The 15,708-nt window shown below is 35.5% G+C and overlaps 1 protein-coding gene and 1 long non-coding RNA gene across 2 annotated transcripts; both read left to right on the forward strand.

Annotated features, from left to right (window-relative positions):
* Positions 1-2,483: 2,483 nt before the first annotated feature.
* LOC148155455 (uncharacterized) lies at positions 2,484-3,294 on the forward strand. The gene is made up of 2 exons (XR_015765274.1): positions 2,484-2,805; positions 2,941-3,294. It is a non-coding gene; the product is annotated as an uncharacterized LOC148155455 (long non-coding RNA).
* Positions 3,295-5,188: 1,894 nt separating this feature from the next.
* Positions 5,189-15,495, forward strand: LOC106910829 (von Willebrand factor A domain-containing protein 7-like). The gene is made up of 16 exons (XM_014977516.2): positions 5,189-5,389; positions 6,189-6,376; positions 6,470-6,742; positions 7,666-7,759; positions 7,885-8,013; positions 8,721-8,907; positions 8,996-9,165; positions 9,857-9,969; positions 10,046-10,162; positions 10,743-10,943; positions 11,020-11,152; positions 11,231-11,380; positions 11,484-11,576; positions 11,655-11,932; positions 12,032-12,325; positions 13,220-15,495. Exons 2-16 carry the CDS (start codon positions 6,200-6,202, stop codon positions 13,577-13,579), a joined length of 2,769 nt encoding a protein of 922 aa, XP_014833002.2. The 5' UTR covers positions 5,189-5,389; positions 6,189-6,199; the 3' UTR covers positions 13,580-15,495.
* The last annotated feature ends 213 nt before the right edge of the window (positions 15,496-15,708 follow it).

The following is a 15,708-nucleotide window of genomic DNA, read 5'->3' on the forward strand; positions in this document are numbered from 1 at the left end:
AAAAAAATGATAGATAGATAGATAGATAGATAGATAGATAGATAGATAGATAGATAGATAGATAGATAGATAGATAGATAGATAGATAGATAGATAGATAGATAGATAGATAGATAGATAGATAGATAGATAGATAGATAGATAGATAGATAGATAGATAGATAGATAGATAGATAGATAGATAGATAGATAGATAGATAGATAGATAGATAGATAGATAGTGTAACTCCTGGAAATCTGGTCTTTTCACTCCTGAATTGAACCATATAAAATTATATTCCTAATGTTGCTGGGCAAAGCAAATGGGGGGTGTCAAGTTTATCTGGGCTGCTTTTACCCTGTGGAGCCTCTTGGTGGCGCCATTGCATTTGATTTTGATTTTAAGCAAGTTTGCATGAGCACAATGTTATAAATTAATTTTATGTGACAGTTATATTTCTTTCCTGAATATAACTGTGTTTAAAGAACATGCACACCACTGTAAAGTCCCGTTTAATGCTGTTTTAAATAACAACATACCAAATTTATTACCAAACCCCTGATTAGCCATAACCATCAGCCACCAATTAAAATAATTACACAAGAAATGAAAATTAATAAACAAAGGATGATTCTAATTTGTGCATATGACTCAAACTTTATCCATTAAATACTGACTAATCTTTGGAATTTCCTCTTGCTCAGAATATAAAAGATTTTACTGCCCTGCAGCAAAGGGTTAACGCCACTGAGAGTCTTGCTTGAGGAAGTGTTAGGATAAAAAGTTCAAAGTACATTTTCTGTTGACTGAGCAAAGTGTCACAACCTGAGAGAAAAATCAAGCCAACTGAGTCTTTGAGACAGAGAACATGCAGGTGTTTCCATGCAGGTGAAATGTCATAGAAGAAATTGAAGGTGAGTGCTTCAGGAAACAAAAAGGCTGAGAACTTTTTATGAATTCATCAGAGAGAACAATAAAATCAGGAAAACCGTATTCTGTACACTTGAACATAAAATATTAGTTTGTGCTGTTATAGTCAATAATACCAGGAAGGGAACTGCAATTAATATTTAGCAAGATCTACATATATCCTGCTGATATGTTAAAAAGAAGCTAATATTTATTTATGATTAATATGTTGCTATAAAAAAATAATACACCACTGCAGGGATTTAGAACAAACCTGACCCATTTTCTTTTATGACACATCACTGATATGCAGTGGATTGGAAAACTATTAACTCCCTCATAGATTTGCTCTTCTTGTTATCCTACATTTACTTAAATATTTCAAATAACACTCAAAGATAACGTGAGTAAATACAAAATACTGATAAAAAGCTTTCCAGACTAACCACTTCGTATTTGGAAAATAATTATCCTATTATTAAATTTTGAATTAACCATTTTCTGAGTAAAATAAGTTCAGTTTCTTCTACCAGAACTATATTATAAGAACAATCTCTTAAATGGATCCCACTTAACAGTATGAAGTAGGTGAAGAGGATCAAGTTTTCTTTGGATCTAAGGAAAACCAAGGCGAGATAAGAACCAAAGTCATTAATATCCATAAATGTGGAAAACACTGCAGTGAGAGTGAGAAAACATGAAACAATGAAACCGTCTCAGGAATGGTGAGCCAACCCAAATTACAGCACACTGTGAAACATTTAAATATGGTTCAACTTGATAATGAAAGTCCACCTGCTGCCTAGAAAATGCAATTAAAGTAAATAAGAAAATTGTTTTGATTTTAACTCAGAAGTTAAAGTTCATGAACTTGATTTAACAACAGGAGACAAACTGTCTAAACATTGTTTTTTAACTTCATGTAACTAGAATTTTGAGTTTTAACCTAACAAATAATTATCTCACCATATGCAAGAAAAAACTGTCCTCAAGTGAAGAGCAACAACGTCTATTATTTTTACTCACAATATCAAGCTAAAATAAATACTTATTTTACTTTAGAATAATTTAAATTCTTGTTTCAAATTGCATGAACAAAATTTATGATCTGATAATGAATTTTATTAAATTCTGCTCAAAAACAGTGTTAACAGGATGTTATCTTCAAGTTTTGAAAACTGAGAATTACAATAAAATAAACATTTACCTTAATAACAAGAGTCAGATCAGTGTAAGAACATCCCGCTAAGCATTCTGGGAAATAGTTCCCACACCTGTCTTCTTCTTCTTTCAGTTTTTTAAGTGGTACCCTAAAAACTCAAGTTTATTTACTCTTAGAGGTTTGACAAAATGAATAAAACCTAAACACAACTTATTACTGTAAGTTTATCTTTCATTAACTCACATGTAGGTTCAGTCTAAAACTCACTAAATGTATTTGACTTAAGAGGTAAAAGATGGTTGACACAACTGAATGCGGCTCAAATATTTTACAGTGCAAGAATGTGTGTCACCCAGTGATTACAGAAAATAACATTTAAACCCTCTTAGACCTGACATGGCTCAGTTAAGGTCAGAGTTCATGTTTCCACAACACAGAAGACGCAGTCCTAACCTTCCCTCGGCTCCTGAATCGTTTCTCTCTGAGAAAGTTCAGGTCGACTGGCGTCTGCACCCATCAGTAGTTGCTTAAACCTGAGTCGATTTCCAGCTAAGTAATGACAATCATGTTATCACTTGGCTGTTGCTGCAATTGCATGCACTGCTGCCTGACCTTGATGACAGGTACAAGGTGTGGCTTTGTCTCAGTCAAGGAAATGATTAAGCCTGATGAACAGGAACACAACTGATTTGCGTTTTACAGCCGTTTAGTGTTGTTCTTCTTTGGGTGCTGGGTTGACGAGGATAAATGTTAGGTAAATTGTATTATTATCAACTATTTGTTAAATCTTTATTATGTTCTTAGTTTATGTATTCTTACTTATTTAGTTTAGTCATATGTTTTAAGGAATGTTTCTGTATTGTTAATCACTCTGCTTCCTTCCTCAGAGGAGGCCTCTCTGAAGAAGAGCAGTGACAGCAGCTCTTCTCAGAATGGCCTGCTTTGACCTCTTAGATAGCTATAAAACCATCGCCGTGAAGATGTACAACTTGTCCTGCTTGATCCTGGGTCAGGAACTGGATAAGCTAGTGCGAGATAGATTGTGTTGTTAGTTAGCTATAATCTTGGCGCTGTGACTGTGTGATGAAGTGTCTTTTCCCCTCCCCTTAGAGTTACAGCGCTCTCTGTGATTAGGGATCCTAAAGACAATAAAAAGAGAGGGGCAGGCAAATGTGCTTCAGAGCAGTAGGGGATTTGTAACTGAAAGCACATCTCTGTCTGTTCTCCTCGCGAGTATTAAGAATCTAACTTTCTCTTGTCTTTCCTGTGTTATGTGCTGTGTTTAATAGGTGTCAACTCTGACAATAAACTGTTCATTTTATTCCACATCTGCACCTAAAATAAAATAATGCCTTCTTTGTATGTTTTAAATTTACTCTCAGGGATAAAAAAAAGTGATTAGAAAAAGTAAACAGTTTATTTACGACACCAGTACTTCTGTTTTTGGAAAGTTTAGTTGATATAACAGTCACTAAACTGTGTGTAAATAAAACAAAATAGGATAAAAGTAGCTCTGATCCTTCCTCTAAAACAGGTAGATGCAGATGGGACTGACTAAATTCTTTGTGATCTTCAGGTTTAAGCCACAGCAGATAAAACATGCCCACTCTGGAGTCACAGTCTGCGAGTTAAAAGGTTAAATAATTTTTATAGAGCAGAGCTTGCAGTTCTCTTCTCTGTCTACAGGGATGTTTGTTTATCTTGATCTGGGCTCATCTCTGCACATTTCCTGCTTCCTCTGTCCTTTCTTCAAAGTTTTTTTTGGCCTGATCTTAAATCCCCGATATTCTAGAAAACATGACGTCATGCAGTTGCATTCGTGTTTCCCTGGAAAATCTCAGACTCTTGCAACACTTGATGTCTCAATACCATATGATAATTTCACCATTCTGTAACATTGGTACACATTTTGTATTGGCTTTAAGATCATTACCAAAATCAAAACTCATTTAACTACAACTTCTTTCGTTTACTATTTTAATCCGATTCATAGTTGCTCACTTGTGAAATCAGACAATTTTAATACACATCTATTAACCTGGTCCTTACTCAGCTCCTCAGAGTGGCTATGCTTTTTTTTAAATGATTTTATATGTAGAAATAAGAAATGATTACACATATTTCTAGTTATTTGCTGCCTGGAAACTGAACTTGCTTCCTTATTTTATAATCTGTAGTTTCTCATTTATGGTTTTGTGACCTTTTGGCTGTTTGCCTTTTTGTATCACACTAACATTACTGTGCACATCATTGCAACATCTCACTTTGTCTTCCTTTTAATGCAATAAAAGGAAGATACATTATTAGATACATAAAGAAAATTACCAAAACAGTGTTTACATCAGCACAACTTAACTGACTGCACTGAAGTCTTATTTTATTGTTAGTTCTAGATGTTTCTTTGTATTATTAATTTCAAATGATGACTTCTAAAAGTCTAAATAGGGACTGGCTCTTGTTGTGGCGTTCTTTTGCTGCAGATAAAAAATAGACGACGTCAATATATGCGTGACATCTTAAATGGCATCTTAAGACATTATTCAGGAAGTTAAAACTGGAACAGAAACTCCAAATGGACAAAAACTCAAATCATTTGTTACTACATTTATCTGAAAATGTGTGTGTCTGATCAAAACTATATTCGAATCAGACCTAGTTAAAGCATTTCTACCAAGAGAAATGAGGTAAAATTTCAGTAAACGACTGTGAGAAAGCTGTGGGAATGTTTGACACAAACTCATGCTGTTCAAAAAGTCATTATTCTAACACTGCAGACCAGGTTGATGTTGTAAACATGAACTAATCTGGTTAGATTAGATTAATGAAAACAGGGAATATTGATGTGTATATAAACTGCTGACTGATGAAAATAGTCCAACAGCAAAAGTTTAGTTTGACTCGATATCAAACAGTGAAAAAAGTTGAGTTTTTCAATTGACTGAATAAAAATATTACATTTTAACTGTACATTTAATAGGTATTTTTTAAATGTTCACTAATTTATTCGTGAACGTTTAAGTTTTAACTTTTTGTAAATTGAAATTTAAACATATGAAAGAGATTTTTCTGATGTTTTTTTTTTTTATTATTTTTTTATGAAACTTCCATGGAAATAAATCTGAAGGTTACAGTGAAACAAGCAGCTATAAATGTGTTTTATTGCTCTCCAGGCGTTTTTTTCGCTTTTTGTTTGCGTAAAAAGGTCACTCTATGTGCTGATCAAACAATGTGTCACCTCCTCTATCTGAGAGACTCCACCCTTCTGGAGAAATCCATCATAAATTTCTAGACATCAACGATTCAGACTCATTACTGTCAGGACATCTGCCACAACCCAGGTAAAAACTAATTTATTTCCTACTTCTCTTTACTCACTTATTGATTTAAAAAAAAAGTTTCACAATTTAAGAATAATGTTTAAACTTAAGCTAAAATAAAAAGTTTTAATTAATTCTGCTGTTAAATAAAATCAAGCGATAATGAAGAGAAACCAGATGAGAAAGATACTTTAATTGCAGCACAGCGTTTTGTATTTTGCCCTCAACATTGTTTTTGCTCTTGAAAAATGTTAAAATCTGCAATCCTAACAAAAACCATAATTTTTTACTAATTTAAGTTCATTTACGAAATTGTTAATATTCAAGACTAATTCATCAAAAGTTACAATTCTACGAGATTTTGACAAAGGATAATGTTTCCTGTTTTACTTCAGGGTATTTCAATTTTGTGCTGAAATTTACTGTATAGTTAGATGTAGAAAAAAGAGGAAGAAAGAGGGGAAGAAAGATGCAACAACAGCTCTTCCAGTCTCCTGTATATTTTTTTTATTTTCAGCTACTTGTGTCTTTAAAATCACTTAAAACAAACAGGTTTTCATTTTGATGGGAATATGAGTAAGTAAATAGAAAAACAGTGCTGAATATTGTTTAAAAAACCTGATCACAATGATGAAAGAGCTGAAGAATATAATATTTCTGCTAAAAGCAGTCCTTGAATCTTGATCACAATTCAGAATTTAAAAAAAGACCATAAAGCACCAAAACCAGCTCAAATATTACATATTTGATATAAATTGTGTTAGGTTTCCTTGTTGTGACGATAAAGGTGTTAAACTTCAAACTTTGTGTTTCCCTGCAGTTTTTGCTGTGATGTCTGGCTTGTCTGTGCTGTGTTTCCTGCTGCTGCAGACTGGAGCTCATAGTTTTGGTATATTTAATGGAAAGTCTCTGAGCCACCAAGCCATCACAGAGAGAGCCGCCCTAAATGTCACAGTGCAGGTGTGCCGCAGCCTGGCTGTGTCTGAGGGCAGGGATTTCACTTTTCCTGTAAGAACCAAACAAATTCACCAGGTCTTTTTACCCCATTTCCAACCCAGTCAGGTTCTGTTTTAATAAAACACAGTGTCTATGTCTATGCAGCCTCAGCCTTTTACTGCTTCATCTGTTGCTGCTGCCTGTGGAGCATCAAAATCCTTAAAAAGCTTCATCGAAACCATTCAGCGGATTCAGAGGAAGAACTGGCAGACGGACATTAAATACGCCCTGAGCGCTCGTCGTCACTGCGACAACGAGGAGCTGGACGAAGGGAAGAAGATAGTCACAGATGGTTTATCGGTCGTCAAGGCCTCCAACAAGCAGCAGAACTTTGTTTCAGCAACATCGAGTCTCGGAAGGATTCTCCACACTTTACAGGTATTTCTGAATGGTTTCCAATTAAAAGTCACGGCAACTAATTCTGCTGGTTTGAACAAAAGTTTTTACTTTTAATCTTGTCCATCTGCTGTTGTACAAATTACACTGAGTAGGAGAGGTTTTACTTCAAATAATTAAAAATATTCACTGGTTTTATGCTATTCTTGGTTCTGCTGTCCACTTGTGGAAGAAAGCGTCACAACATAATAATTTTAAAGCACTTATAATAAGGGGTTTCACATTATAATTATTACTAAAGCTGCAATTTTGTCTTTTGTACCTTTGAAAATCTGCCTGCATCCCACCTAAAAATCACAGCAACTAATTCTGCTATTTTGAATGAATGTTTTTACATTTAACTTGTCCATCTGCTGTTGTATAAAGACAGAACGTCAGCAAACTACACTGACTAGTGGAGTTTTTACTTGGAATAATTTAAAACAATTCACAGTTTTTACATTACATTTGGTTCTGCTGCCCACTTGTGGAAGAAAGCGTCACAAAATGGAAATTTTAAAGTGCTTTCAATGAAGGGTTTGTGTACAAATTCTGTATTTCCAAATTTAATCATCAGAGTTGAAGGCTGCAATTTTGTCTTTTGTTTCTTTGAAAATCTCCCTGCATCCCACCTAAAATTCATAGCAATTAATTCTGCTATTTGTGGACGTTTTTATTTATTTTTAAAATTGTCCATCTGTTCATGTATAAAGAAAGCAAGCAAATCACACTGACAGTAATTTAAAATATTCACAGGTTTTATGCTACATTTGGTTCTGCTGCCCACTTGTGGAAGAAAGCATCACAAAATCAAAATCTTAAAGTGCTTTACTAAGTGGTTTGTGCACTAATTCTGTATTTCTGAATTTAATTCAACACCAGAGATGAAAGTTGTAATTTTGTCTCTTGTTTCTTTGAAAATTAAGGATTTCTACAGTCACAGTAACTGGGTGGAAATAGGCCACAAATTCCCAAACACCAATTTGATCAAAGCGAACGCCCGTGTTGGAAACATAGCAGGTAAAGGCATAATGATACTGGCTTTTAGGTGTGTTTGGTAGAGTAACAAACAAAAGGCAGATTTTATTTTGCATTAATTTCTGCTCAAACTTATCTGTTATTTCTGCTCCACTCTGAATCTGCAGCTAAAACCAGAGCAACCTGTCTCAGCTGTAATGGAAATGACTGCAGAAACAACATTCGGAGCGACATTCTGAAAAACAACATACTTACTTCAGGATATTTCAGTCTGAATCCTTTTGCCAAGCCTACAGGTAAAAATATTTTTATGTGTTGATTTTTTAAACTGACACTTTTTGTCATTTCTCTGACTTTACACTGTGATGGTGCTGCACTATATTTGGTCTGATCTGATTTTTTACCAGGTCTTAAAATTGTTTTCATCCAACTTTGAGAAAACACACAGAAAATTATTCATTTATTAAACTTAGAAGAAACATATTTGGTTGCAATAATTATTTGGTGCCTTTAAAAAACCCCTCAAATTTAACCAAATTATCATTACTATATTTGATTAATCTGATAATGTTATCAGCTGCATTATTGCTCCAAAAATGACATCTGACCATTTGTAATTTTTAGGTGAACTATGTGTGATTTTGCTTTATAATTAGCATTTATTAGCTAATGTAATGCACTGTGATGCTGATGGATGTAATTTGGTTGAAGACAAGAACCACTAATTTCTGCACAATATTCACCAAAACGAAATATTATCATAAAAAAGCAAGCTTAGTTTTCTCATAGCAACAAGATCTAACATTGCATGAAAATTCAAATACTACATTGAAAGATCATTCCTCAAAACTTTGAAAATATTTTTCCAGGAGCTTTTGCTGCCTGGACTGTTTTTAACCTCATATTTGTGCTTTTTTTGGGTACCTGTACATTTCTAAACCCAGTAATTATACATGTTGTACACTGGTTAAATCATTTGTGCTCTTTCTATGATGACAAACAGGAAAATGCAGCCATGGTGGTGTACCTGATAGTACAAGTTTAATAGAACCAAAAGGTGGAATCAACAAAGATACGCTGGACTCCAGCCATGGACACCTTCACTCTCAAGCAGCCAATATGGCGATAGCAGCAACCAGTGAGCTGCTGGAGGACGTTCGCAGTGCAGCTGGGGACAAAGCATTCTTTGAGTAATAAATTCAGTAGATCTGGGTTAAATTATGCCATTGTGTAATTTATAAAACTGATTTTTGTCTATTTTTGTTTGTCATTCCTCAGTATGATGGGGCTGTCCAAAGGGAAACCGCTGTGTTTTGTGGTCGACACAACAGGAAGCATGGGGGATGACATCGCTGCAGTGAGGGAGGTCACAGCCTCCATAATAGACAGGAAGCTGGGAACACCAGATGAGCCGTCGGTTTATGTTCTGGTTCCGTTCAATGATCCAGGTACAATCAGTGTTTCTCAAACCGTTTCAGGCTGAGGACCAATTAACTTGAATGAAATTAAGATATTAGTCTCTCTATGCACTTATTAGCGTTTTCTTTGTTCAGCCAAGCTGTTTGGAAAATGTGACTGACCACGATAAAGCCATGAACATTTATTTTTGAGTTATTTACAGATTCTGAAGGTGCGGATTTCCAGTGATGTCAAACACATGGAAATAATAATAAAAAAAGTTGTTCTTTACACTAAGTGTTGTGTGCCAGAAACAAAAATCTCTTTCACATCATTACAAATAAAATTATCCACCAATTCAATAATATTTAGCTACTGTACATAATTTAATCACTTTTAATTAAATAAAATAATTATTGATGTCCAAATCTTATTCTAGATAATATATTATTATTTTTTAATTATGTTACGTTTTCTAAATTCCTCAGCTTTTCTTTCTAGTTATTCCTATCCCATTGTTCTTACCAGTTTTGATATCACGTAACGTCACGGCAAAAAGGTTGTTTACATGCAGTACCTTGCCGACCACTAGGGGCGCCCGCGGACCTCTAGTAGTCCGGGGAAAGCAGTGAAAGATTATACCCTCTAACACTGCTTTCAGTTATTTAGTTTTGGTTTAAGATTTAAGAGTTTTGGGGGATAAAAACACAGAAGATGTCTTTGTTTTTCATTAATGTGCAGATTTTGGGCCACTGATACGGACAACCGACCCAGAGATTTTTAAGGCCTACATCAACTCACTGAGAGCAGCTGGAGGTGGAGATACTCCAGAACTGAGTCTTTCTGGACTTCAGGTGCTTTGTTTGATGCTGCAAAATTGATAATATATGAAAAGCAAATACTAAAGCATTCCTCTGTTTCTTCATGCAGCTAGCTCTGACTGGCGCGCCTCCCAATTCTGAGATCTTTATTTTTACCGACGCTCCGGCCAAAGACAAACACCTGAGAAACCCAGTGATTGCACTCATTGAGCAGACCAAATCTGTGGTGAGTAATTCTGCAGAAGCAACTTAAATTCTGTTGATCCAGTAAAAATAATCAATCTGAATGATATAAAAAGAAGATAGCATTGGCCCAATTATCACTGTCACTAAACAGATTCAATGTTCTTATAAACATCTTTGTGACACTTCAGTAAAGGGCAATTTCACCAAATATTTCACTCCCTTCAGCATCTTTTATGAGAGAAAGCAAAAAGGCAAAACTGGATATAACAGCAAAATAATGGAAATTTCAGAGAAGGAAGAGTTCAGTACTTATGTGGTTCAGATGCAAAAAGAGGACTGAAATTGACCTTTATTGAAGTTTCACAATTCAAATAAAGGTTTCACAAATCACAAACTGGGTTTTAAATATTCTGCTGTTAGTTGACAATAATCTAGTCCAGGTTTCAAGACTCTAGGTGTTGTAGTATTTTAGCTCGAGTAGATTAAAGATGCCAAATGTAGCAAAATATTTGGTGGAATCGCCCATTTCCCGAATCGGAAACCAACTTCAGCTTTATTACATTTTGGTTTGTAAAAAGTCTCAATATTTCCAGGTTTAATGGTTCCTCATTTTGTTTCAGGTGAACTTCATGATAACTAATGTTCTCGGGATCCGTCAGCCAGCAGAGGGCAACCAGCAACAAAGCTATCGGATGTCGAGAGCAGACGATCAGCTGTACAAAGACCTGGCTCAGACCTCAGGAGGTCAGGCTGTCGAAGTCTCCAAAAGTAATCTGCTGGAGGCCATCAACATCCTAACCGAGTCCACCAGCTCCTCTCTGGTAGGTAAACAAATTAAAATCAAATTGTTTTTTACTTTTAAAGATTTCACCTGCCGAGTTATCTTCAATTTTTCAGGTAACCCTTCTGCAAGCTTCCAGGAACCCTGGAAAAACTGAAAATTTTGCCTTTTCAGTTGATGAGTCAGTGAGAAATTTGACAATTTACATCACTGGAAGTAATGTTGAGTTTACGCTCATCAATCCCTCAGGTCAGCATCAAAACGTTTCATAAGTTGTACCAACTTCAATTGCTTTTTTTAACCGGTTTCTATAATTTCCTTGTCTAGGTGTGGTTCAAAATAATGTTAATACGTCAGGATCTTCAATCATTTCATCCCAGACGGTGGGAAACCTCCACACTGTGAAGCTGCTGACGGTAGCTGGAGTTTGGGAAATAAGAATAGTGTCAAAAAATTCCTACAGTCTGAAAGTTGTAGGTAAGACTCTGATTTTAACTGTTAAATGTTACAGAATGACTGAAAAAGTGGTTAAATAAAAAGGTCAGATAACTTAATTCATGGTATTTTTCTGCGTTTACAGGAGAGAGCTCCATTGACTTCCTGTTTGACTTCATTGTGGATTCCGATGGTCCGTTTGGAGGATTTGATGTAATTGACAATCGACCCACAGCTGGTAATGAAAACACAGTTTGGATCTATTGAAAATTAACCGGCTTTGGATAAAAAAACGTTTCTTTTTTTGTCTTTGAAGGACAAAATGCCAGTCTGCTGGTGACTCTGTTTGGAAGCGACTCTGCCACGGTGACAGAGGTCATGCTGGTTGAATCGTCGGGTTCTGGTCAGGTTAACGGCACCGTGGAGGCCCAGGGTGGAGGAGAATATATCGTCCGCTTCGACAGGATCCCATCGGTTGAGTTTGTTGTGCTTGTGAAGGGCCAGAACAACAACGGCGTCTCCAGAGCTTCTTCAGGGATCTTCCAGAGACAGTCGGCCACCAGCCTGAGAGCCTCTGGTCTCACTGTCACTGCTGTAAGTGATGCAAATAAAAAGCAAAACCTTTAAATATGTAAAATAAACCAGTATCTCTGTTCTTGTGTCTCAAATGCGCTCGTTGTATATTTTTTTTAGGATGAGTTAGACATCGTGGTGGAGCCAGGAACACTAAAATCAGTTCATTTCTCTGTGATGACAACCGGCGAAGGAGGACGCTTCACCATTCAAGCCGCCAATGATCAAGACCTTACGCTGTTTTACCCAACTAATTTAGTGCTGAGTGCTGGAGGCAGCGCCAACGGGACAGTGAACATCACAGCTCCTGCCGATACGCCGTCCGGTACCGTCGTCACGCTGACCGTTGAGGCCGTGGCTCCTGGAGGAGCAGACAGCAACTATGCCGTGCTGCATCTAACCGTCCTGCCAAAAGTAACACGTCATTTTGTTCTTCATACATTTTAAGACATCATTGTATGATGAAGAATTAGGGCCATGCTAACAAAAAATCAATAAAAATTACAATAAAGTCATAAAATTATGAGAATAAAAATGTACAAGAAAAACGTCATAATGTTTTGAGAATAAAGTCAAACTATTACTAGAATAAAGTCATACTATTACTAGAATAAAGTCATACTATTACTAGAATAAAGTCATACTATTACTAGAATAAAGTCATACTATTACTAGAATAAAGTCGTACTAGTATGAGAATAAAGTCAATGTTGTGAGAAAAAAGTCACAGTACAAATAGAATGAAGTTGTACAAGAATAAAGTCTAAATAATACAAGAACAACATCATATTTATAGAATAAAGTCATAGTATAACGAGAGTAAAGTACTACTAGAACAGCCATAATATGAGAATAAAGTCAATATTGCAATAATAAAGTCATAATACTATTAGAATAATGTACAACAATAAACTCAAAATAATGTGAGAAAAACATTTAAACAAAGTCATACTATTACTAGAATAAAGTCACAATGTTATGAGAATTAAGTTGTGCAAGAATAAAGTCTGTAATTTGAGAATAAAGTTGTAATATTATTAACATTACATCATCCAAACTGATCATTATTTTCTTAAAATCCTGATTGTTTGTTTCTTCTATGTTTTTTTATATTCATTTAAATATACTTATTACTTTCACTGCCTTCTAGAGTTGCTACTTTTTACATTTTGTTTTGGTTTCTTACACATTGACAAGTCTATCTTATTCTCATAATGTTGTATTTTTGTATTATTTAACTAGCATGGCCCAAACACTGCCACATTTTTGAGGGTAAATATTGATATTTTCATTGTCACTCTTTTACAGGTGACTGATTTCACTCCACCAGTGTGTAAACAACTTAGCCCACAGAACAGATGCTCTAAAAAATGCGACCAGTTCATGTGGGAGGTCTCCGTCCAGGTGAGCGACGGCGTTAACGGGACGGGTGTGGACAGCGTCAGTCTCAGAGAAGGCAGCGGCTCGTTGAACATCACCAAAGCAGCTGATAACTCAACGCTGGTGACTTATGTGGCTTCCTGCTGCTCGTCTAAAATGCAGCTGGTGGCTGTGGATCAAGTAGGAAACGTGGAAATCTGCAGTTACTCTGCTGCATCTTGGTCCTCAAGAGTGGATTACTCAGTTTTACTTTTCTTTGTCTTCACATTCCTGAAAGTTTCCCTGTAGCCCCGGACTGTGATCGTCTAAATTTTCCAACTTATGAACCAGGTTGGAAAATCGGATCCTAACTAAATGTCAGCTTTTTTTGCCTTTTCACAGAATTGAACAGAAAATTAAGTTTTTGATTTCAAAACCAATTATTCTTACACAAAACAGCATCTATGTCATGCCTGAAGGTGGCACCGATATGGAAATACATCAAGGTGTTTTCGTCTGAACTTAAAGTTGAGCGTTACAGTTTTTTGTTTTTTATTGTTGTTGCTTTTTTTTTTTTTTTTTTTTTTTTTGAAATTCTTACGTACAAAACAATTCAACTGCACATCCAATTAGAAAACCTTCTGTAAAAATAGAATAAACTTTATGTATAAGAAACACTGAAACCTGACCTTCCTGCACACACTTTAAAAGGTCAGGGTTTCCCCTGGTATATTATAAGTCTGGCGGGTCACCAGGCTTTACTTGTGTGCCCACCAGACTTAGCATTGATTATTTATTTAAGTCTTTTTAAAACGTTTGCATTTTTAAAACTTTATAGTTGGTGTTCAGGTATTAATCTTCCAATCTTTCAATAACATAATTATCAAGTAATATTTTATAATTTCCTGTTAACTTTAACTCAAAAACATGGCGGGCCGCTGGATGAATGACTGCTCTGGCACCCAACCACTGGGCTTAGCAAGTTTTCTGGAGGAAACCTTGAAAATATGTTCACAGTAATAAACTTTGCATTGAGAATATCTCAGGCTCTTTTAGCTCAAAGTAATTTCATGACAGTCTTGGTCAGACTGTCAAACAGGATGAGATTTCTGACATGGGGTTGGAAACAGCATCATGGAGAAGCATTGCTGTGGAAAATGCTGAAGAAAGAGTGTCAGAAATATTAGGACTTTCTTAAAGAGACAGACACCAATTTCAAGGCATCAAATGCAAAGTCAAAATTCTTTTAAGTTTGATATACAGCACCTGACAACAACTGAATGTACTTGATTGCACTAGAAAACAAACTGTGTATCTGGAAAATACAGTTTTGGCTGCTAGACATTGAAACGTACAGAAATCATACATGTATCAAATGTTTTTAATATATCAAACACCCAGTGCTCAAACTGCTCAGTACTAATAATTAAAGAAACATAAAATAAAAACAATCTGTGGTCGAGGTTTCATCTTTTACTGCATGTTTGTACACATTGTTGATAATTATTGAGTCAATATAATAAGTAATATATTTCAATAACTTGAAATAAGAGTAGGATTAAATAAATATTCACTTCTTCCTACTCCTTTTCAAACAGGATAGTAAAGAAATTATTTATTCTTGGTTAAGTATGCACATGTTTTCTCTGTCCTACTGGTTGTTTTTAAAATCCTGTTTGAAATAAATTAATCAAAATTAAACTTAAAGATGTTAAGTTTAAGTTTCTCTAAAATACTGTCAATACATTTTTACCTGGTGATTTTTGGAGAGCTGAAAAATGTCAATCATTTAATCCTAGAAAATTGGTCAAAACTGTTTAAATGAAAAAGGAAAAAAGAAGAAAAAAAAGGTAATTATCTCATCCATGCTAGAAAATATTTGATCCCTGACTCAGACACAAACACACTGTGTTCATATTGTACAGTGTTTTGGTTTTGGTTTGTTTCAATCATTTTCTTCTTGTCTTTTCTCTATTATTCACTTTTCCCTCATCCTGCCACTTCCACAGCTGTTCCCAGTCACCTGATCTGATCACCAGTATCTAATGGTTTTGCCCACTCTTCCCTCCATATTTAATCCCACTGGTTTTTGTTGTTCTTTGCTGGTTTCTTCTCCTGTCATGTCTGTTAAATTGCTCGGCTCGCTGCCTGTGGTCCATCACTTTTTGTTCCTACAACTTTCCTTGTAATTTTCCCCTTTTTGTTTATTAAATATATCCAGTGAAGCTCTGTCTGTCTGTCTGTCTGTCTGCACTTGTTTTTTTCACAACCTGCAGACCATGACAGCCGATGGAAGCGGAAGAGAAAAACCCGTCTTCTTGCCAACCAACCGGTTTGGTCAGTGTTTACGACCAGAAGCATTCCTAGATGATCAGACAAGTTCAATTAGAAAGTTTCAACCTGCCAAGCAGGAGAAATGTGATCTTGTCTTTAATATC

The sequence above is a fragment of the Poecilia mexicana genome, unplaced genomic scaffold (genome assembly GCF_051168715.1).
Source record: "Poecilia mexicana isolate PSO_F unplaced genomic scaffold, ASM5116871v1 scaffold_14, whole genome shotgun sequence".
Lineage (NCBI taxonomy): Eukaryota > Metazoa > Chordata > Actinopteri > Cyprinodontiformes > Poeciliidae > Poecilia > Poecilia mexicana.